The sequence below is a fragment of the Lepidochelys kempii genome, chromosome 3 (assembly GCF_965140265.1).
Source record: "Lepidochelys kempii isolate rLepKem1 chromosome 3, rLepKem1.hap2, whole genome shotgun sequence".
In the NCBI taxonomy this organism is placed as follows: Eukaryota; Metazoa; Chordata; order Testudines; family Cheloniidae; genus Lepidochelys; species Lepidochelys kempii.
This window is the reverse complement of record NC_133258.1, coordinates 59,736,377-59,759,783: the sequence shown is the minus strand read 5'-3', so window position 1 is coordinate 59,759,783 and position 23,407 is coordinate 59,736,377. Positions and strand designations below refer to the sequence as shown.

General features: G+C 42.2%; 1 protein-coding gene across 12 annotated transcripts in view; it reads right to left on the bottom strand.

Moving 5' to 3' along the window:
• Positions 1–575: 575 nt before the first annotated feature.
• Positions 576–23,407, bottom strand: part of SENP6 (SUMO specific peptidase 6) — a 158,857-nt gene continuing 136,025 nt past the window's right edge. For all 12 annotated transcript variants that reach the window (XM_073336489.1, XM_073336496.1, XM_073336486.1 and 9 more), the window contains 6 exons: positions 20,437–20,876; positions 15,779–15,882; positions 7,598–7,686; positions 4,211–4,279; positions 3,965–4,115; positions 576–1,376 (listed from right to left, as the gene is read on the bottom strand). In XM_073336489.1, the coding sequence (XP_073192590.1) occupies positions 1,167–1,376; positions 3,965–4,115; positions 4,211–4,279; positions 7,598–7,686; positions 15,779–15,882; positions 20,437–20,876 (1,063 nt within the window). In that variant the 3' untranslated portion in view covers positions 576–1,166. The remainder of the gene's footprint in view (positions 1,377–3,964; positions 4,116–4,210; positions 4,280–7,597; positions 7,687–15,778; positions 15,883–20,436; positions 20,877–23,407) is intronic.

Sequence of the window (23,407 nt, the reverse complement as noted above, 5' to 3'; positions counted from 1 at the left end):
CTTGCAACAACAGTTCTTATTCTCTCATCTGCATAACAAAACCTTTTTAATATTTAAAGGGCTGTGCAAGGTAGTGGCTTCGTTCTGTACTACAAGAAATGCTGGTTTTATAAGGCTGTGTTTTTATATAGTTTAAAATCAGATTACACTGTGAAAATATCCAAATAAACAAATTATTTCCAACATCTTAGTTTGATGCTACCTAGAATCAAGAACAAACAAATAAGCAAGCAATGAACACTGATATTTTGGTTTTTTTGGTGTGGACATTACAAAAAATAGTAATCATACATTTGTAAATGTTCATTACTTAGATAAAGCACATATGAATGTGACATTCAGAATTGTAACATAGAAAATGTAATGTGGGCAATCTGCTATCCAAGTACACTTACCAAAATACAATTTTATAGTGAGGGAAGTTTCAAAATACAACTGTACAACAACTGGGATCCACAAAATATGATATAATAATATCACTCAAGATCACTTTATTTGAAACTGTTATAATACTGCTTGAGAAGTAATCTCTGGTCAAAGAGCAACTGTGTTTTTTCTTCTTTTTTTAAAACAGAAATGCAGATCTTCTCATGACCCCAAATCTGAAGCATTCCTATTTAACTATTACATTGCTTACATTTGGATACTGTACGTGAGCATGTGAATTACCCTCTCTGGCGCCACAGTGCATTTTGACACATACTCGTTTGTAGATCAAGCAGAATAATCTTGTAAGGGCAAATGTAAAGGTCAAAATATGAATTAATTATCTTGGTACCAGATCATCCCCTATGTGTTACATGACAATTTTACTGAAAAAGAAAAAGTTATCCATTTCATCCTATAAATATTTTCTTTATTTGCTTTATGTTTAGAAGTAGCTATTTAAGTTCTATTAACAGAAATACATAACAAAAGCTTCCTAACAAGTCAAAAAAAATTAATTACAAATGCTGAAAAAGTTGGCCTCATTAACATATGTACAAACTTGTTTACTTAATACATATATTTTTGGGAATGTATTCCTTTTATGACACACATTTATACAGGCATTAACATTCCCAAATAACTTTTGAGCAGAGAATACTCCAATTCTTTAGTCTGGGCAGACAAAGATAAAATATATTTCAGTTTTTGACTGCAGAGCTAACATGCAACAGACGTATTTAGTCTGAGCTACTGTTGATAAATTGTTCTGTTCCTTCTGGCAAAGATCCTTCTGGTGAACGTAGGTCCTTCTGTCCCTTCTTTTCTTTGTTCTGCTGTTCCTGCAATTTTAGGATTATATTTCGTATTTCTTCTCGTTTAGTTTTCATTCTGGGGCGTGGAAACCAGTCTGTTAAATTCATTGGTAGCTCAAAATTGAGAATGGGATTCTGGAAAGAGTTCAGTTGAGTATTATAACATAATCTTTATAGCACAGTGATATTAAACACAAGACAATGCAATTGAGAATCTGAAATTGTCACCAAAACGTTCTCTCTCTCTGTAGTGAGTAACAAAGGAATCATCATCTTGGGGAACTAGTCATATTTGACTACCATTAAATGTTTTCCCACATGATCTGTAAGATGATTGATACTGGTTACTAAATGCTTACATTTTACAGAAATTTTAGAAAGTAGAAATGACAAAACTATTTATAAATCTAAAACAGTGCCTTCCATCCAAAAAGATCTCAAACCACTTTACAGATAATTTGATATAGGAATCACTCCACCCACCAATAAAAAGATACATTCCTTCCTCCTTCCCCTCCCAGCATCAGAGAATTGACTTCTATTTTTGTTTTATACTCCCCTCTAAATTCAAATAAATCATGAAGTAACCTGACATACACTACTGTTAATTCAGTCACACTGCTTTGGTTAAACACAAAAGTTGCACAAATAGTCTATTTAGAGTGCAAAATCTTTTGGACACACAGACCTTGCTTTCACGTTAGTATTGTAAAAACAATACTAATAATTTAGAACAAAAAGAAAACCACCTGACCGTTTTTACGGAAAATTTTGGTAGCCTGAATGTAATAACCCAAATTAGGATTTGATCATGACATTTGGGAATACCCCTACTCATATACGTGTCTTTAATGACCACAATTAGTCAGGGTCTTCAATTTTACATTTCATCTGAAAGGCAGTGCTTTAAATAGCACAGCATTCCTTACCACCGGGCTGGGCACTGCTTTAAACAGATCAGAGAAAAGGATATTTCCCTATTTAATCACCAGCATCACTCTTTTCTCATTGGAGATGTATCATCCACACATTTTACTGTGCTGGCTGATTATGTTTTAAGAGATCTGACCAAATTACAACAATTACTATAAAACACTTATACACTACTTCAGGTTTCCATGGCACATTCTAGAAGTCACAAATATATAAATCTTGAAATCCCTTTCACCAACAGAAGTTGGTCCAATAAAAGATATTACCTCACCCACCTTGTGTATCTAATATCGTGGGACTGACATAGCTACAGCTACACTGCATCTGATAACTGAAGCATTTTACCTTTAGTTAGAAGATTAACGTATGGTCAGATGTAATTACTTTTTATCATGATAAGAGAGGGACATCTCATATGTTTCCCAATTATAGTATCTGTCGGTCAAAGCAGTTTTACTTTCAAAACATGAGTAGAGATGTTTTTAAATATGAATAGAGATATATTTGAAATAAATCCATGTCTAAGGAAAAAAGTACATGAATTAACATTCTGTAGCTGCTTCCCGTCCTCTACTTCTTTTTCTTCACTTGTTTTAGTAACAGTTGTGGCCCCTGCTTTACCTTAAACACCTCTTCTTTTTTAAAAATAATTTCTGCAATTTGCCTGGTAGCTGAAACAATTATTGGGATTTCTCTGTAATTTTCAAATATATTAGTAACCAAAACTGACTGGATTATTTATCAACTCAAAAATATTCGATGACTATGCATCAAGATTAAGAGCCAAATTCTCCCGCATCTGTTATTTCCTGCCGTATAATGTGGCTCACAGGGGATATGCCAGAGGCAAGGAGCATCCCTGACTGACAATTTCTTTAATCGTGTTGCCAGACCAGATAGGGAGAAAGAGTCAGTCTATAGTAACTTAGGAACTATTCTGCAGGTGAGTGGGCTAAAACTTATTACAGAACTTGGTTGCCTCCTAACTCCTTCACCATATGAAGAATTGGAACCTCTAGGACCTCGTGACTGCAGATTCATGCAAAGAGGGAATGTACCATGAAGGCAGTTCTTGTCTGCCATGTTCCCCAGTTTAGTTCACAGGGAAGTGTGCATGAGGCTCTAATTTGAAGGTAAAAGTAATAAAATATATAAGAAACTTAAAAGAGAAGCCTATCAATTAAAGTCAAATTCTGGTCCTATGGAAATCATGGGAGTTGTACAGTTTTATTTCAGTGTAACACGGATTTGGTTCTTATCTGGTAACAATTCAGTAATTTAACTGCATATCCAGGTAGCTGAGCTTCTTGAATTCTAGTGTAGTGAGAAATCCAATGAGAGAAGTTTACAGTTACTGAGTATATTCAGAACCCTATTTCCTGTATTATTGGAAGAAAAAAAATCTCAAGAATTAGATTAGCTGCCAAAATGTTAATAGAAGAGTCTTCTGTGTTTAAAGCAGAACTGATTACAAGGCTCACTTAAACCTACATTGCTGAATGCATAATTTAAAAAATATGTAGCGTGTGCAGCAACAGAAAACATTTTTCTTAATGTTTTCCTCCGAAACATCCATATCTTCTAAACTGTATGTTGTGACACTTCTTCTGTGTGATCATTAAATGTGAGAACTATTGTCTTTTCCAGAATGGATTTGTTTCACCTTGCAAACTTATTTTACAACACCTATAAATCCTGTTGCACTGGAATCTTCCCATTCTTTAAACTAGGTTTTATTTGACAAATGCAGGATACAAAATAAATACCATGACAGAAGCAAGTAAACTTACCTCAAAAAAGCTCTCCACATATTGCAGTACGTACACTCCACAATCACTAAAGTTGTTCTGTTGTGGCACTTTTGGATTGGAGCCTTTCATGACATCTTTAGAGAAACTTCTTTTACTACCTTTCCTCACTTCCCATTCCACTTCCAAATATCTGTGACAAAAGGTGTACAGAAATCAAAACTTGTTTTTTTTCTTATGGAATGTTAAAACTTTTGAAAAAAAAGAAATTATATGTTTATAACTTACTCCCTTAGTATTTTCACAACATTTGACCGGGAAGGGCCTCTCAGGGAGTCCATAAGCAGAATGCAGGGTCTATGAATGAGAAAAAGTTTTTTTTTTACTCCTGCAAGTACTGAGTATTTTACAACAATTAGAAAAGCACAAAAAGTTATATTACTTTGAAGTCAGTATAAGTGCAAAAGAAGTTATCTCTAGATTTAACATTTCACTAAGTCCAGAAAGCTTCAGTGGCTATTTAAAAGTGTCAATTTTAAAGAATCACATTGTGTCTGAAAATTATTTACTCATTAGATAGGTCTACACTGCAAAGAGAAACCTGTGGCGATGGGTCTCCGAGCTTGGGTCAACTGACACAGGCTCGCAGGTCTTGAGCTGTGGGGCTAGAAATAGCAGTGTAGATGTTACTCTCAGGCTGGAGCCCAGGCTCCGAGACTCTTCCCCCTTGCTAGGTTTCATAGCCAACCCAACCCAAGCAGGAATATCTACACTGCTATTTCTAGCCTGAGTAAATTGATCCAGGCTCTGAGACTCAGTGCCATGGGTTTTTCTTTGCAGTGTAGACATACCCATTGTTACACGTAAAACATAGATACTCTCACTGAAAGATTAGAGAAAACTTACTCTATTCTTCCAGTGTGTAACTCTGGGCATTTGACAAAACTGTGTGTATGGTGAGTACCACTGATCTTCTTGTACAGCCATTTAAGTGCTGTGCCAGATCTTAAGCATGTACTTAACTTTAATTATGTGACTAATCCCATTGAAATTAATGGCACTACTTGCATCCTGGAAATGAAGCATGTGCTTAAGCACTTAGCTGGATTAGGCCTTAATCTAATATATCTGTTAGACATTTGGTGGTGGCAGCAATAAAGTCCAAGGGAAAAAGGAAAATAGTTTGTACCCTGGGGAAGTTTTAACCTAAGCTGGAAAAATAAGCTTAGGAGGTTTTCATGCAGGTCCCCACGTCTGTACCCTAGAGTTCAGAGTGGGGAAGGAACCTTGACAGAGGACATTTAAAATAAAATGCAGTTGTAAATTCCCGAGATTCCATCTCTTATACTATTGAATTTTTTTTTAAAATTGGACTAGATTTCAAGTTGACAATGTCCCTTTACGAAAACAGCAAACAAAACAATAACGAAGAAAATGTAGAGTATACGTTGCAGATAACTGCAACAGAAATACAGTTAATGATTTAATATACACATTTATATATAGTCAGTATCAAAATGACAATGTCCTCTTTTTTTTTATAAGTAATATAATCAAATATTTCAGAAACTCGTTTACTGCTTTAAGTTGTAGGTCAGTAAAATAGCATAACAAATGTCTGTACTTAAAAAAAAACACATTTCCCATATTTGGGGAAAAAAACAAACTACCTCTTCAACTCACTCAGTTAACTTAATACAGAAAAAGTTTTGCATGAGCATTTCGTTTCAAGGACTTTCCAACCGCTGGCAGTAAAAGTTGAAGCAAAAGAAAAAGTAATTAAAAAAAAAACAGACAAAATACCTTTTGAAAAAGTTACATTGTGCTAATATGTTTTACTGGTTCATATACTTATCACTGCTAACAGTGGAGACAACTTGTCCTTGTATGCATGTCCCCAAAGGAACAGCCTACTCCCAATAACAGAAAACAAAATGCACTGTTCAGATACTGCAAAAATTGTTTTGTACTATCTTATACTTTTATAGATGATGCTACTGCAAGTAACTACTTTTCAAAGTAGACTGGAAATATTTAACCATGTTTATAGTAAAAATAAATATGTTTGCCTAGTAATTGTACAAATTTTTGAATTGCACAGCCTTTAAACTTTGAAACAAAGTAAATTACTTACACAAGCAATGGGTTTTTTAATATTAAAATGTTGTTTCAGGAAAGAGGTGCATTTTAAATTAATGAAGAAATGAAACCCCAAAAATGATTTTTGTTGGTATTAAACTAAGATTTTGACACAACACTTTGAGGATCTTGTTAGTAAGAGGGACCTTATGGTTATGTGTGAAGATACTAAAGAGTTTATGGCTTTTATTTCCATTTCTACAGACAGACTAGAATTCAGAGTGCTAAAGGTAATCCATGGCACATTAAGCCTTTTTATTTTGGGTGGGAGCAGTGCTAAAGGGGGCGATCACCATCTGCATGGGGCATTTAATTTCAAACCGTAACTTGAAGCCATTGCACCTCCAGCTGTGATATTCTTAGATCTCACAAGTTAGGTTTATTTCTGCTGTTATAAATACGGCATAAAATATAATGAATTATGGATGATACACATGCATTAAGCCATTATGAATTTGTTACTGTAAGCTTTATATTATAATATACTTGCATTTTTTTCCTTCTTGTAGTATATAATATAACGCAAAGGAAAAACAGGATTAAAAGGTAAAGAAAGAATAGAAGGGAATCCGTGAAGGCATCAGTGCTAACTGAAAAGTATTTATGACTTTAGAAGTCTACATTTTTATCACTTAACATTTGAACTACTAAAGCTAGTGATAGGCAATAAATTTGCTTTTACATAGCTTTCTGGTTCTTGGAATCCAGTTCTCATGTTTGCAACAGAAAGAACTGTTTTAACTAAAAGCAATTACAGAAGTAACAGATTTTCTGTTACGACTGTTCTGGACAAAGCAAAGGAAATATGCCTAACAGGTAAGTCAGGAAAGAGGTGCAAGAAAGAGGACAACTGTGATATTGTGATATTTTTGGCAAGAAATTGAGACTGTATACATATTTTAGTTTTATATTATTTAATATCTGCCCCATTCTCCCCTGCTAATTTGAGATGCCCACAGCTAAGGCCTTAATTCAACATCTATTTAGGCACATGTTGAATTGTAAGCAATTTCCTATGTATTTTGCTAAATAGGGATGGCACTTAAGTACATGCTTAAGTAGTTTGCTGAATTGGAACCTAAATACTAAATCACTAAGAACAGCAGTTTTATTAGAATAAAAATATCTTCAGATGCTTGTAAAAGCAAGTCTTTCTAGCTTAGCAAACCAAAGGGGAATATCTATTTATTTTCAAAAAGAAAAAGAGTACTTGTGGCACCTTAGAGAATAACAAATTTATTTGAGCATGCTCAAATAAATTTGTTAGTCTCTAAGGTGTCACAAGTACTCCTTTTCTTTTTGCAGCTACAGATTAACCCGGATGCTACTCTGAAACCTATTTATTTTCAGAGCATAGGGAGTTCCACACAAAATCCTAGAACTAGATTATACTGCAAAATATAGAAACCTCAAAAAATAGGAACAGTATGTTAGCAGCATCTTATGAAGGTTGAGTGACACCCTCTTAGTGCTGTCATTCTGTTTTACATTTTATTATTTTGAAGTTCGTTCTAATCAATGTATCTTTATACTTACTGTATGCAGATATTAGGCTTCAGATGCCACTGTCCCAACTCTGAATTACAGTTATCATCTACAAGGCCTCCATCATCGCTGCTGTCTTCCTACAAAAACAAAATATTTGTGGGAGTTTATAGGCTGACTGCTTTTTAAATGGAATGCAAATAAAAATTACACTTATTTACAGTATTTACTTAAGACAAGGAACTCAAGTTTAGCACAGTTTGCTCCCACAAATTAACAGTAAATTTTGCACCATCAAACTTTCAGCTAACATTACTTCTTGTCAGTTTCCTATTGAGGAGACTCAGCAAACCTACCAGGATTGGGAACTGATACTCAACACAACAAGCTAAAATACTCAGGTTGGGATATTTCAAGTAGCCTAAGCTGAATTTCCATGGAAGTGACATTCATACTGTTTATATATGCAAAGATAAAAAGACTACCAGAAAAAGATAGTTACCTTTTCCGTAACTGGTGTTCTTTGAGATGTGTTGCTCATGTCTATTCCACAGTAGGTGTGAGTGCTCGCCATGTGCACCGGTGCTGGAAGTTTTTCCCTAGCAGTACCCATAGTAGGAGCATCGCTGAGCCCCCTGGAGTGGCGCCTCCATGGCGTGGTATAAGGGGAGCTGCACGCTCCCCCCACCCTTGGTTCCTTCTTGCCGGACAACTCCAACAGAGGGGAAGGAGGGCGGGATATGGAATAGACATGAGCAACACATCTCGAAGAACACCAGTTACGGAAAAAGGTAACTGTCTTTTCTTCTTTGAGTAATTGCTCACGTGTATTCCACAGTAGGTGATTCCAAGCTATATCTGTTGGAGGTGGGTAGGAGTTCAACATTCCCAGGACGGAGTACAGCCCTATCGAACCCAGCGTCATCCCTGGTTTGGGATACAATCGCATAGTGCGAGGTGAACGTGTGAACAGAGGACCAGGCAGCGGCCTTACGGATGTCCTGAATTGGGATGCGGGCCACGAAGGCAGCTGACAAGGCCTGTGCCCGCGTCAAGTGTGCCTTCACGATCGGTGGCGGGGGAACTCCTGCCAGATCATAACAGGTGCAGATGCACGAGATGATCCAGCGAGAGGCGCTGGGTGGAGATCGACCGCCCCTTCATGCGCTCAGCCGAAGCAACGAACAGTTGTGAAGAATTCCTGAACGGCTTAGTCCGTTCCAGGTAGAAAGCCAGCGCCCTACGCACACTGAGCGTGTGGAGGTGGTGTTCCTCATTGGACGCGTGAGGCTTGGGGCAGAGGACAGGCAGGAAGATGATCTGACCCATGTGAAAGGCGGAGACCACCTTAGAGAGGAACGCAGGGTGTGGACCAAGCTGGACCTTATCCTTGTGAAAAACCGTGTACGGGGGTCCAGAGGTCAGACCCCTGAGCTCCGATACCCACCTGGCCGACGTGATGGCAACCAGGAAGGCCACATTCCATGAAAGATGAGACCAGGAGCACTTGGCCAGAGGTTCGAAGGGGGGTCCCGTGAGATGGGACAACACCAAGTTCAAATCCCACTGTGGGACAGGGGGCCTAGAATATAGGAAAAGACGGTCCAATCCCTTGAGGAACCGTCAGGTCAAAGTATGGGAGAACACCGTACGACATTGCACCAGCGGATGGAAGGCCGATATGGCTGCCAGGTGCACCCTGACTGAGGAGGGGGCCCGGGCCTGGGTCCCAAGGTGGAGGAGGTAATCCAGGATAAAAGATTAATTGGGGTGGCTGTTGGGGAAACACCCCACTCAACAGCCCACCTGGAGAACCTGGACCACTTTGCCAAGTAGGCTCGGCTTGTGGATGGCTGCCGACTTTCCACAAGGACGCGTTGGACCCCTTCTGAACACACCCGCTCCTCCCCGCCTAGCCATTGAGCAGCCACGGTGTGAGGTGGAGAGCCTCTAAATTGGGGTGGAGGAGATGGCCTCAGTTCTGGGAGAGCAAGTCCCGGCGGAGAGGCAACAGCCGCGGTGGGGCCACAACTAGGCTCACGAGGGTCCCGTACCAATGCTGCTGGGGCCAAGCTGGGGCGATTAAAGCTGTGCCTTGTCTAACTTCACCTTTTCTAGGACCTTGCTGATGAGCGGTAAGTGGGGGAAGGTCTGGTGAGTCACCTCTGAGTGGAGAGACCACTCGTGAGGGGAGGAGAAATCCCTGCTCAAATGATCGGCCCACGTGTTGCGGGCTCCCGGCAGGTGGAAGGCCCTCAGGGAGATGATGTGGGCTATACAGAAGTCCCACAGCCTGAAGGCTTCTTGGCAGAGGGCCAAGGACCAGGTCCCGCCTTGCCTGTTGATATAAAATATTGAGGCCATGTTGTCCATGAAGACCCTGATTATCTTGCCCTTTAAGTGTGAGCGGAAAGCCACACACGCCAGGAGTACCGCCCTGAGCTCCCTGACGTTTATGTGGAGGGACAACTTCGTGGTCGACCACAGCCCTTGGGTCTGAACTGTCCCCATATGGGCCGCCCAACCCAGGTCTGACGCAACCTAGGTCCGGTGATGGGGCCAAGTCCTGGAAGGGGACCCCTTGGAGCATGTTGCTCAGGGAGGACCACCACTGTAGGGAGGCAATCACCAGGTCGGGCATGGTGAGGACTTTGTCCATACTGTCCTGGGCCTGGAAGAACTGTTAGGCCAACCAAAGTTGGAAGGGCCTCATCCGGAGTCTGGCGTGGCGTACTATGTACGTGCATGCCGACATGTGACCCAGGAGCTGTAGGCACGCCCTGGTCGTTGTCATGGGGAATTTCAAGATTGAGGCGATTAGCCCTTTTAGGGTCTCGAACCTGCCCAGCGGGAGGGAGGCCATGGCCGTCAAGGCATCAGGAGCGCCCCGATGAACTCTATGTGCTGGACTGGAACTAATGTTGACTTGGCCTTGTTTACCAACAGACCCAGGTTGGCACAAGTGGACAGAAGGAGCACCAAGTGGTCCTGCATCTGCAACCAGGAGCTGCCCTTGACCAGCCAGTCCAGGTAGGGGAAGATCTGGACCTCCCAGCACCTGAGGTAGGCCGCCACCACCAACATACACTTCGTGAACACCCTGGGGGCAGTGGATAGGCCAAATGGGAGGACCGTGAACTGACGGTGTTCTGCCCCACTAGGAACCGGAGGAAGCGCCTGTGCCCCTCGAATATATGAATATGGAAATACGTGTCCTGCAGGTCCAGGGCCGCATATCAATCCCCAGGGTCTAGGAAGGGTATGATAGAGGCCAGGGAGATCATGTGGAACTTGAGCTTGACCGTGAACTGGTTCAGGTCCCGCAGATCTAGGATAGGCCTGAGACCCCCTTTCGCCTTGGGGATAAGGAAATAATGGGAGTAAGCCCCCTTGTCCTTGAACTCCCCAGGCATCATTTCCACAGCTCCCAGACTGAGGAGCTGGCCCACCTCCTGCTCCAACAGGTCCACATGTGATGGGTCCCCAAGACCAGTGAGGGATGAGGACGGTTGGGCAGGGGCGAGACAAACTGTAGCATGTAGCCCCGAGAGATGGTGTTGAGGACCCATTGGTCCAAGGTTAGTCGCAACCATTCCAAGAGAAAAAGCACACAAGTGATTGCGGAAGGGAAGCTTTATTGACGGGGGAGTCCCCTCGGGAGTTGCCCAGCTACCCCCGGCACCCCATCAAAAACGTCTTTTTCCCCAACTGCTTGCCCTTAGAGGACCCAGGTTGTGGGGCAGGACACGACTGCTGTTGAGGGCGCTCCTTCCGGTCCTTAGACCTGTTACAGGCGGGCTCATATCTAGACTGAGAAGCCTGGGTAGGGGCCTGCTATGGCTTGAACTTGGCTTTGGCCAGCGGTACATAAAGGCCGTGGGTTTGCAAGATCGTGCTGGAATCCTTCATGCCATGCAGCCTGGCATCCGTTTGTTCTGCGGGACGGTTGTTATGCATCCGTTTGTTATGCAGGATCTCCCGTTCTCATCAAACGGGAGATCCTGCATAATTGACTAGGACTCCGTGGATAGCCCGGACAGCAGGAGCCATGATGCCCTCCGCATGAATATTGCCAAGGCCATGGATCGAGCAGCCATGTCCACCACACCCAATGCCGCCTGTAGGGCGGCTTTGGCGGCAGCCGCACCCTCCTCCAGCAGCGCCTTGAACTCTTTCTTGTCTCACTCCGGGAGGGAGACCTCGAATTTTGGCAGTGAGCCCCACAACTTAAATTCGTATCTGCTCAGGACAGCTTGGTGGTTAGCCACCTGCAGCTGGAAGCTGGAAGATGAATACAACTTCCTACCGAAAGAGTCCAGTCTCCTTGAATATTTATTTTTGGGCGTGGGAGCTGGTTGGCCCTGTATCTCTCCGTGGTTGACAGATTCGACCACCAGGGAGTTGGGTGCCGGGGCGGGGAATAAAGGTATTCATGCCCTTGGGTGGGTACAAAATATTTGTGCTCTGCCTTCTTTGAAATGGGGGCCAGGGAAGCCAGCGTTTGCCACATGGTGTTCGAAATGTTTGCTACCCCCTCATGGAGGGGCAAAGCCACCCCGCCCGGCACCGGGGAGGACAGGACATTAAAAAGGGAGTCTGAGGGCCCCTCCATCTCCTCTGCTTGGAGGTTAAGGCTCAATGCTACCCTTCTCAGGAGCTCCTGGTGTGCTCTGAAGTCCTCCTGCGGGGCAGAGGGGATGCAACTGTGTCATCCGGAGCGGGAGACAAGGCTGGCACAGAGCTCTGAGTGTCTGCCGGCACCGGAGGGTCCACCCCTTAGTCGGACTCCGGGTGCGGCGCCGAGGATGTATGTCCCACTCATTTAGCTCCTGGGGGCCAAGACAGCGAGGCTGACGGCACCTCTGAAGCTCCGGTTACTGAGCGAGCCCCCACCTGGGGCTGCGTCAGAGGCCACGGTGCCCACTGGTACCACTGCCCTTGCCATGGGGCCCCGTGCCACTGCCCCTGCTGCGGCACCGGCTGGTTGGCTTGACTAGGCTGACCAAAGGAGGAGCGGCTGCGAGCAGAGGTTGGGCTGATAAGTGACCTGGCACTATTGTGGGAGGAACGGCGGTGCCTGGAGTGACAGCGTCCACAGGACCGCGACCCCAATGCAGAGGAGAAGTACTGCTCATAGCTGCTGCTCCACGATCTGCTCCGACACACGGACCTTCAACAGTGCAGTGCCAGCAATCTACGCCTCAAGCTGCAGGGGCAGTGTCTTGGCATGGAGCAAGAGCAGGAGTCTGACCGGAAGCGGCAACAGCGCCCATGTCATGACCGATTGCAGTAGCCCCAACGACTCGGTGACCGTCTGCAATGCCTTTCTTGGTCATGTCGGTAATTGCTTCGCAGTATGGAACGGTGCTGGGAGCCCTGTTCAGACGGCACCCAATCAGACAGTCTAGCAGGTGTCGACGGGATACAGTCCTCGTGCATTGCTGAACGATCGCTGGGCGGAGAGCGGGGTCGGTCTCCTGTCTGAGACCTGCGCCGAGCTGGGGGCGATTGTGGGGAGCCCAGCGACAGTTTGCCTCTGGAGTGGGAGCCTGACACCGGCAGCACCCCTGGTACCGGCATGGTCATGACATCTGCAAGGCCTCCGGCGTCGAAGGCATCTGGACATCCGAAGAGGCCTGACCCGACGTGGCCAGGCTACTCCTCTCAACATGAGTTAGAGGCCTAGGGGCTGGAGAGGAATGAGGGCTGCCTGACATGGGTCTAGCCTCTGCCCCTACTTTCTCTCGATGCCGCTGCGACGTTGGGCCTTTCCTCGACTTCTTGTGTCCCATAGATGGGGAGTGGTACCAGCTAGTGGAAGGCACTGAAGGGTCGCCACATATCGAAGTCGCGGTGCCAGGAGCCAAATCGGTGTGGTGCGCCAGGGTCCGCGCTGACTCCATGAGAATGGACCGGAGTCTAATGTCTCTTTCCCTTTTTTGTTCGGGGTTTAAAAGATCTACAAATCTTACAGCGGTCGCTGATGTGAGTCTCACCCAAACAGCATAGGCAATCCGCGTGCGGGTCACTTCTTGGCATAGAACGCCTGCAAGTGTCGCACAACTTGAAGCCTGGGGCATGTCCCGGCCAGGGTACTCTAGCTAACTGAACTGACTGAAAGAACTGACTAACAACAGTACTAGCACTAAGCGAACTGAAAAGTTCTGGGGACGAGCTACAGCTAAGTTGGAGCAGTGTAGTTCCAATGCACCTTCACTGGTGCAAGAAGGAACTGAGGGTGGAGGGAGCACGCAGCTCCCCTTATACCGCACCATGGAGGCACCACTCCAGGGGGCGCAGCGGTGCTCCCCCTATGGGTACTGCTAGGGGAAAAACTTCTGGCACCGGTGCATGTGGCAAGCACACACACCTACTGTGGAATGCATGTGAACAATCACTCGAAGAAGAACTTGCTCTTCAGGTTCATATTTTATTCACTTATATCACTCTTCTGAGCAATCTTCAGTGCAAAGGTTTTGCCTTTATAGGAGAAGACAAAACTTTTATAGATGAGAATTCTGTCAGTGTTTACGTGTATTTAATAATGCAACATTACACATGGATCTTCTTGCGTTTTGAAGAGAAACTCCTTGACTAGCACCGAGGACCATTTTTGTTACAGGAAAGAAGACGGCTTTTCAAAAAATAAAACAAAGAAGTATAGCAAAATTGTTTGAAAATCTTTTGGACAGAACTAGCCAACTCATAATGCAATGTGTTGCCAGGTTGAGGGAGAGTTTAGATGGTTGTTCTCTGGCATCAGTGTCATGCACATTTCGCCTATTTCTGTGCCTTCTTAAAGGTTTCTACTGCAGTCAGCCTCTATATATTTTAGCTCAACTTACCTGTTTCTATTCTAGTTCTGGCAAATTCTGATAGATGGGAATAATAACTTCAAATCCAGGCTGAATCCTGAGCTGCTGCTACAACAAGATTCAACATATCCCCTTCTCCTCCCAAAATGCAAGGACCAAGGCAGAGGCTGCCTATACCATTCTCCTGACTGCCACCCTCCACCAGCCCCAACTCAGACTCTCTGCCCATCCCTCTGACGGACTCTCAATCTGCTCCCAGCAAAGGTTCCCTTTTCATCGAGGATTTAGGGAGTGCAAGAGAAAAGACAATAAGGAGTCCGTTTGGGGGAAGGCTTAAAGCAGACCTCGGCACAGTCATGAGTTGGGAAAGATGAGTTTAGTCTATCTGCAACAGCCGTTTAGGTTTCAGCCCAGATATGAGGTTTTGACCACACACAAAAACACCCCACAAATGCAAACCTTGAGAAAGATTATTCAGTATGCTGGACTCAGTAGGAAGAATACTGCTTAAGAAAACTTCAATCCCAAGGTATGATGTACTCTTGAGTCTCTTTTTTGGAGAGGGAGATAAATGGTAGAACAGAAGACTCCTATCACTTATGTGAAAGGATTTGAGGGTCTCTGATCCTTTGATTTCAGATGTGAAGACCTGCACCGGTACTGATTCAATTCTGATGGCCTCTTAAGGGAGGATAACTTTTTGTATACCTTCTGGAAGGACAATACAGCCTTCAAAAGCCTGGAAGAATGTCCTCCCTCCCAGGACCTCAAAACAATGGCCTAAAATGGGTTTGTAAAGGACATTTTCCCACTATTTAAGACCCTACATTTTTTAAATCCCAATGTTTTCTTCTGATCCTCTGGTTTGGGAGTGGAGAGTGAAAGACAACAAACCTAGACAAAACCCCCTTTTTAAAATTAATATTAAAAAAGAAAAAAGAAAAAGAAAAAGGCTAACATCTACCTACGAAGTCGGTCTATTGCCAAGGAATGGCATTTAAAGAACAGAGAGTGGATGGTTCCAGGACCTGCTATGAAGACAGAAGCAGAGGAACTGAGGGAAAGTAATAGTCACTGCTCTCTAAACCTCAGCTAAATCATTACAGTCCATGATCAATAAGCAATAGTGCACGAAGCATAGTGCATGATCTGTACAGCAGATTCTTACTGAGCCAATTTTGTGAAAGAGTATATCATTAATCTTCTAGCAGTTAAGATGCAAGTATAATTCTAATACTGAGCAACAAATGTTCTAGGTTCTAACCTTACAAATGTCAAATCTAGGTTTCACACAATACGTAATTTACTATCTGCATACTGCTTTTAAAAACACTATTCACACATACAATCTGATTTTTGTTCTTCAGAAGGGGAACAATATTACACATTACCTAAACAACGTTGTTAAATTCTTTACCTGGTTATCTTGATCTTCAGAAAAATCTATAAGCTCATCTTCATTTAGTTTACTGCCATCAGTGGAGTCTTCACTATAGTTCAGCCTGATTTTGTGCAAGCCATCTGTATTAAACACAGATAGCCAGACATTTAAAAATCAAATACAACATCATTTTTATAACCTCATAATGGACTAAGTGAAGTGTTCCTCACAAATAGCATTTCAGAAAGTGTTTTGATTCAAAATCTTTAGACCTAGACCAAAACAATAACTAGTGAAACTAAGCTACATGTGTTTATGTCACTAGCAAAACTCTGCTTTGCAAATTACTTTTCCTTAAAGCTTTACGTTTCCAAAGGAACTTTACAAAACACTAGTCTCAGAGTCCTTGTGAAGTAGGTAAATAAATATACCAGTGTTACAGATGAGAAAGCAGAGACATGATGTGACTTGGTGCATGATCACAGCATTACAGCTCAGTTCTTCTCCATGAAACCTTTGCCTAATGTACTCAATGTTTTCCCACACAAACAAGTTACCCTTTCTGTGCTTTACTTCCTGCATCTATCAAAACAAAACTAGTAATATTTTGTACTTAAAGTCCTTTTTTTTTGGTAGGATTCAAAGCACTTGCCAAAGGTGAGTTAAAACATTACTGGTCTTATTTTACACATGATTTAACTAAGGCATAGTTTTAAAGTAATTTGCCTAGAGAGAGTACAGGTCAGGACTCACTCCCTTAACCTAAATGGGTATTTTAAAGATGAAAGCAGGAACAGGAAGTGGGGCTGTACTTTTACAGAACCTGTTTTTTCCCCCAAAATGTTGGTATGACTGAGTTGGAGCAATTCAGAAACCTATGTTTTTTCACTATGCTATAGCTGCCAGCCCCATGCATTCCAATAGCATGGGACAGGCCCACAAATAAATGAGATCTGTTTTACAATCTCATACTTTGTATACACACACACACACACACGTTAAATATATATGAGTTTTTATTTGTCTGCTTATTTCTGAGCCTTTGGAGTACACTTGTTTCATGTTTTCAGACTTCTCAGTACGATAAAGGACTAGAAACTTTCATTTTAAAAAAAGGAAGCTGATACTTGATATTTTTCTTAAAGCCACACCTGGTGAAAATAAGATTGAATAAGACTATAACAAGACTGGTGATAAACTGGAGCTGGAAACACAGCTATGCATTTAAAAAGAGGTTCACCTACACCCAATATCTAGGGGTTTAACTTAATAGTTTAAAATGTGACTTTTCTATGGCATAGGTACCTGGGGAGCAAGGAGGAAAAGGATATTAGAACATACAGTAGAACCTCAGAGTTACAAACACCTCAGGAATGGAGGTTGTTCATAACTCTGAACAAAACATTATGGTTGTTCTTCCAAAAGTTTACAACTGAACATTGACTTAATATAGCTTTCAAACATTACTATGCAGAAGAAAAATGCTTTCCCTTTATTTATTTTTTTAGTCGTTTAACACAGTAATGTAATTTTTTTTTTGGGGGGGGGGGGTCTCTGCTGCTGCCTGGTTGTGTACTTCCAGTTCCAAATGACCTGTGTGGTTGACTGGTCAGTTCGTAACTCTGGTGTTTGTAACTCTGAGGTTCTACTGAAATTCCATCATCTTATGAGTCATTAAAGCAACTGGGCAAAGCACGTAACGAAAGTTATGGATGTCAAATTTGAATTGTAAAGGATTAGCAACTGTGAGCCACCTCATAAATCACAACTAACAAAATTTGTGGAAAAATTGCATTTTCTTCTCCCTCCCATAACTCAGACACTTGACAATACATATTTTGTTCAAACCTTTTTTGAAAAGTTTCACTTTGAGGCAGACATCAAGAATGGAAAATTTCAGGCACAAAGGCTAAAATTAGGGAAATTATTAGCATATGAAGATGGGGTCGTTCTAGAAATTATTCTGTATTCTTAACTTTAGCAGCCACTACATTCACCAGCCATTATAATTTTACCACTAGTACAGCATTTTGAAATATTATTCCCTTTGAATAAGGTTGACAGTGCAGATATTTTGCATAAGCAAGCTAAAAACTTGAGGTAAAAAACAAAAAGCCAACACATGTCCAAATTCAAGTTTTGAGAACATGGGAACAATTTTCAAAAGCACCTACCAGACTTAGGGCCCTTAAGTCCCATATTCAAAAGCGTCTTAGTCACTTAGAAGTCTAAATTGAACTTTAAGAAATAATTCACAGGCATCAAATATGTAATAATACATTTTGACACATTTCCTTCTTCCTCCTCTTCCCTTTCCACTATGATGCTGACTGAAGAGCTGAGGGAGTCTCTTGCTTGGAACAGAAAGGAAACGAAAAAAAACAGAGAAAAGCTGCACAACTGCGGCAACTGTTCTCTGAAGTTTTATACAATCAAATTTTAATGAAACTTCGAAGTTTCATACATACTTATATTTATAGAATAACAGAATTTATATTCCATAGAAAAATTAAATCTCCTCTTAAACTCCCTCATTAACATAATTAAGACTGCATACAAAGATCAAAACTAACATGATCCCTGTACTACCTCACTAGACATCCCTCACAATTCAAATGCATTCCCATTTAGGACTACCATTTTTGGAAACTAACTGAAGGTTCTGAGATGTTCTTAACCAAGACAATTTACGTCATTTTTAAAGTAATATTTCATGATAGTATTAACAGCTTTACTAAAATAAATTGCATTATGTTTACTGCATTATCACCATCCACTAATTCTGTAATATTATCAGAAAGACCAAGTGCCGTACTCTGCAAAGATTTATGCAGGTGCTGAACTTGCCCACTGAGTAATCCAACTGAAGTCAATGGGACTAATCAAAACGTAAGTCTTTGAGGCACTTGAGCCAAAGTCTCTCCAGAAAGATTTCTGGTTCAACAGTGCCCGGCCCCGTGCACTTAATCAGTTCCCTGCCACTGCAGGAGTCTCAGATACTGGTGCACCTCGGTCCCTCCTGTTTTCTGTCCATGGCACACAATAGTTCAGTCTCTTGAGGATTGTAATACTTTGCTTTAATTCTGGTTGTTGGATTTAGTACATTTAGCGTGCTGGATCAGTGTCCTGTGATAAACCGGATTTAGACTATATGATCTGGCAGCCCCTCCTGACCTTAATCTCTGACTATGAGAAGAAAGAACACAAGGACCACTCTTCCCACTCATGTGCCTTTACCTGATACAATGGCAGCTCTTGAACTCCCCTTAGTGCAGTGGTTCTCAAACTATTGTACTGGTGATCCCTTTCACATAGCAAGCCTCTAAGTGCAGCCCCCCTTATAGATTAGAAACACTTGTTTATATATTTAACACCATTATAAATGCTGGAGGCAAAGCCGGGTTTGGGGTGGAGGCTGACAGCTCACGACCCCCCACGTAACCACCTCACAACCCCCTCAGGGGTCCCAACCCCCAGTTTGAGAACCCCTACCTTAGTGAAAGTGCTCTTCCAGACTAGGACCACTGCTGGAAGCAGCCTCCACAGAAAAGCTGGCCACTGGAGCTTGCCCTATGCAGAGGGACAGCACACTAAGGGCACCCTCTAAGGGTGGCATGGTGACTACATGACAATTGTTTTCATTTCTGTTTCTTTTCAAATGTAGGATCTCACATACGTTACATCACTATATTTAAAAGAACGTTAAAGGTTGCAAAATCCAGCATGCAAAAGTTAGGAAACACCAGACATAGGGCTGCCTGTGCAATTTTAATGTGGCCCCCTTGTGGCATATGTATGATGATACAATTTTTAAATTCCATGGTCACAAACTGTTTTTTTCCACAGGACCGCTGCCTCGCTCAGTGCACGGAATGGGATGAATGATGTTCAGCAAATTATTCAGGTTTGTGTAACAAATTAGGTTGTTGATATTTAACCCTCATTTGTAGCAGAAGTTGGTAGATGTGCAGTGAATGAAGCCAGGGACTACAGGAAAAGAAAGGATGTAATGTTTTATCCCTGGCTTTACCATAGATTCTTAAGTAATGCTAGACAAGTCAGTAACCTCCAAATATTCACAGGGAACCACTAGTTATAGGTTCCTCATTTTCTGGGTGCCCAACCTGAGCCATGGTACTCTCAACTGCAACTAAATTCCATGGGAGCTGCAGCTGCTCAGTACCTCTAAAAAAAATAAAGTCAGACTAGAGGTGTCAAGTTGGTCAGCCAATCACTGTGGTACCCAAAACTTTGTGAACACTTTTGAAAATGCTGGCTCTCATCTTTCTGTCTGTGCCCATCTGTGAAATGGCATAAAACCACCTAACTTACAGGGATGTGGTAAAGATAAATACATCATCTTTGTGAAGCATTCACACAACAGTGTTAAGTAACACAGAAAGCTCATGAGGAAATTAATCTCTTATCATGCATGGATTAGATGATGTGTGGTAAGGCAGGTATGGGGAGAGGCCCATATATTGATAGATGGAGGATACAAAAATTAAATAGCCTCATTTCCTGAGTTGTCCATCTTGTGCGCTGAATGCAGAAAAAAGTATGTGAAACTGTATAATACATACGTACAAGAGAGAAGAACCAAGATTCCACAGCTGAGATACCTGTCTTCTGATAATAGGAACGCTGAATCTTTCATCCTAAAGCACATCGAAATAGATTTTAAATGTACATACCCATAGGTTGTACAGCAGTTGTGTATTCACTCTGCATGCCATTCTCATCTGCAGTCCTATGATCAAGTTTATGACATGCAGATTCCATGGTCCTAGGTTCTTCTGAATCACTGTCTATTTGATTTACTTTTCTAATTCCACTTTTTCCCCTACAAGGGCTTCTTCTACAATATAGCGACTCACTGTCTTCCATTTCCCTGTTTGTGTCAGTTAAAGCTACATGAAGTTTTTTGTTCAGTGTCCTTTTTACTGTAGACTTGGAAGGAGAGCTTTGTGAAGATGAATCCAACTCATTTGGCAAAGGAGATGGAGTGCTGCTCTCTCTCTCTGAAGAGGATGCTTTTATTTGCATTGGTGCACTTTCATGGTAGTGGGGATTTGGTTCATATCTGGGTTTTTCTAAACCAGGAAAACAGATGACAGCTAAAAACCAGTGAGCACTGCAAAAGAAAAATGAATTAGTAAGTTTATATTGATTTAATGTTTAAAGTTATCAGAAATAAAGTGGCAAAAATTGTAGTTAGCAATGACTATTGGGAATGGGAGTTGGTTTGTTTTTCCACTTTCCTGAACAGATTTGCTTTAAGCATCCATAACATTCTCCGAAGGCAGAATTAGTCCATGTACTTAGCTAGCCACCACCAAAGTCATTAATGGGATAGGTTTAGTTAAACAGGGGCACTGTCTGCATATTTCTTTCATTCATTGTTTATGACTTCTTTTCCTCCTCTGAAGCTTAAATATAGAAGTTTCCTCCTCCAGTGTCTTTTGTTAACTGAAGAGCTGATGTTTTACAGCTGCATCTCATTTCCCCCCCCCCGGAGATTCAGTGCTTGCAGCCCAGCCTGCATGTTCAGTCAATCAGTCTTGACTGTTGCTGGCACGACCAGCCCACCATCTCCAGCTCCCTACACCCTCCAATTATAAGTATGACCCCACACACCTCTCCCAATACCATGTAGCCTCTGGTGGAGGAAAAAACAGAGGAGGGAGAAGTGGGGACAATGCTGCCACCATCAGAGTGTGTGACGCCACAGGACAAGAGAGTTTACACTTCTTCCACACCAGTGTCAAAAAAAATAAAAGTAAAAATGAAAAACTGGGGGAAACCCCAGTTTCTTCCACAGCAGATGTTTAATCCCTTTGCCATTACACGTTTCACTGAGAGCCTGCACCTCCACACAATCACACATGGAGTGACAGCCAATTAGAGATTGGGGGGGCGGGGTGAGGGGGCTGATCTGATTGAGCTCTCCTGGAGCTATTGTAACACAAACAAAACAAAGCCAAACAGTGCTTTATACAGATGCAGCAATAACTAAAGAGTTTTAGCTAGTGGCTTTCTCTAAGAAAAAAACTGACTTTGGGTAAAATTTTCAAAAGCTCTTAGACTCCCAGGGCACTTAAGGGCCATTTTTAAAAGTGACTTGGGCACTCAGAAAGCCAAAATATCATTGAAAGTCAATGGCACTTAGGCTCCTAATTTTGTTTTAGAAAAATCACACTTATGTCCTTTTGCATTTTATCCATTTCTTATTCCTTCCAGCACTTACTAGATGCACAACCATAAGCTTATTAGTTGCAGATACTATGCCAAATTCCAGTATTGCTTTGTCAAGTATGGGTTGTGTATTGTTAACTGTATACTTTATCACCAATTCTCTAAACAGACTGATTGTTTACTAGCATCTGAATGCAAGTAACATCAGTTTCAAATTTTGATTTCTAGGCTGTCTCCATACTGGAGAGTTGAAACACTGGCAGCTGAACCAGTACGATTGTACTGGTGTAAATGGCATCGGAGTAGTTGTGTCTAAACTGTCCATCCTGTTCTGAGGTCAATTCTGCCCTGTGTCCACACACTTCTCTACCCAGCCATTGCAGTTCAACTGTCTTCTGTATACTTATCCCACAGTTCCTGGAAAAACTCCCGAAAACAGTGGCTTGTGGGAGATTTCAAAAAGGCTTCCTGGAAGCAGATGGTCCAACTTCAGCAACTCCATCAGAAACTCAGCAATTGAGAAGACATATCCTCAAAATGAAGGCCAGGGCAAATAATTATAGTTTGCTCTTTTTGGCTGAAACTCCTCAAAAGTGAATCATCTCAGGCTGCCTAGCAGAGGTCTTGTATGTTGGCAGTACAACTGACAAGTAACGTCAAAGATGATCAGCAATTATTGGAATTTATACTATGATTGTGAAAGATTCTCTAGATGTTTCTTGGTCCTTGGAGTAATTGTTCCTCAAGATGGAGCTAACCAGGTGGAGCAGTAAGTTTGGTCCCTGACAGAATGATGATACAGAGTTGTCTGAGACCTGGTATGAACAGCAGTGACATCGCAAGAGACCAAAAACTTTTGTGCCTTTATGGGGAGCAAGTCCTTACAAATGTGGTATCAGACCACCAGAAAGAGCTCTGCTGACCACAGAAAAATCAGTGTGATTACCCCAGGCATCAGTTTGATTTGGCAAGTTTACAGTGCATGCTGTTGCAATGGATCTCTACACTGCAATTTATCAACTAGCAAATATGTCTGCGATCATCGAGAGATTTGAGTAACTGGTTCACCTGAATTGTGCTGCAGTTACAGAAGAAAAAGAAGTGTCCATTCTGTGCCCACTCCATCAAGACCAGGAGTGCATTAAAGGAAAAAGGTTGGGTGATGATCTTATTAGATCATCATAGTTGGTTCCTAGATGTTCAAAAGAGTTGCCAGGCAATATGCATCATGTAAGAATTTTTAAACACTTTGCACTTTTTAGGAACACACTGAAGCACACTTCCCTTCCTACATCACTGAAATTAACTGGATTTCTATCTCAACAGTGATTTTCAGTGACCCTCCATACCCACTCCTTACCTGGGTCACAAAGACATACCCCAATGCAGACAGAAGTTAGTTCAACTACACATCCAGCAGGTGCAGGATGGTTTATATAAGCATGTATATGACCTCCATTACCAGAACGC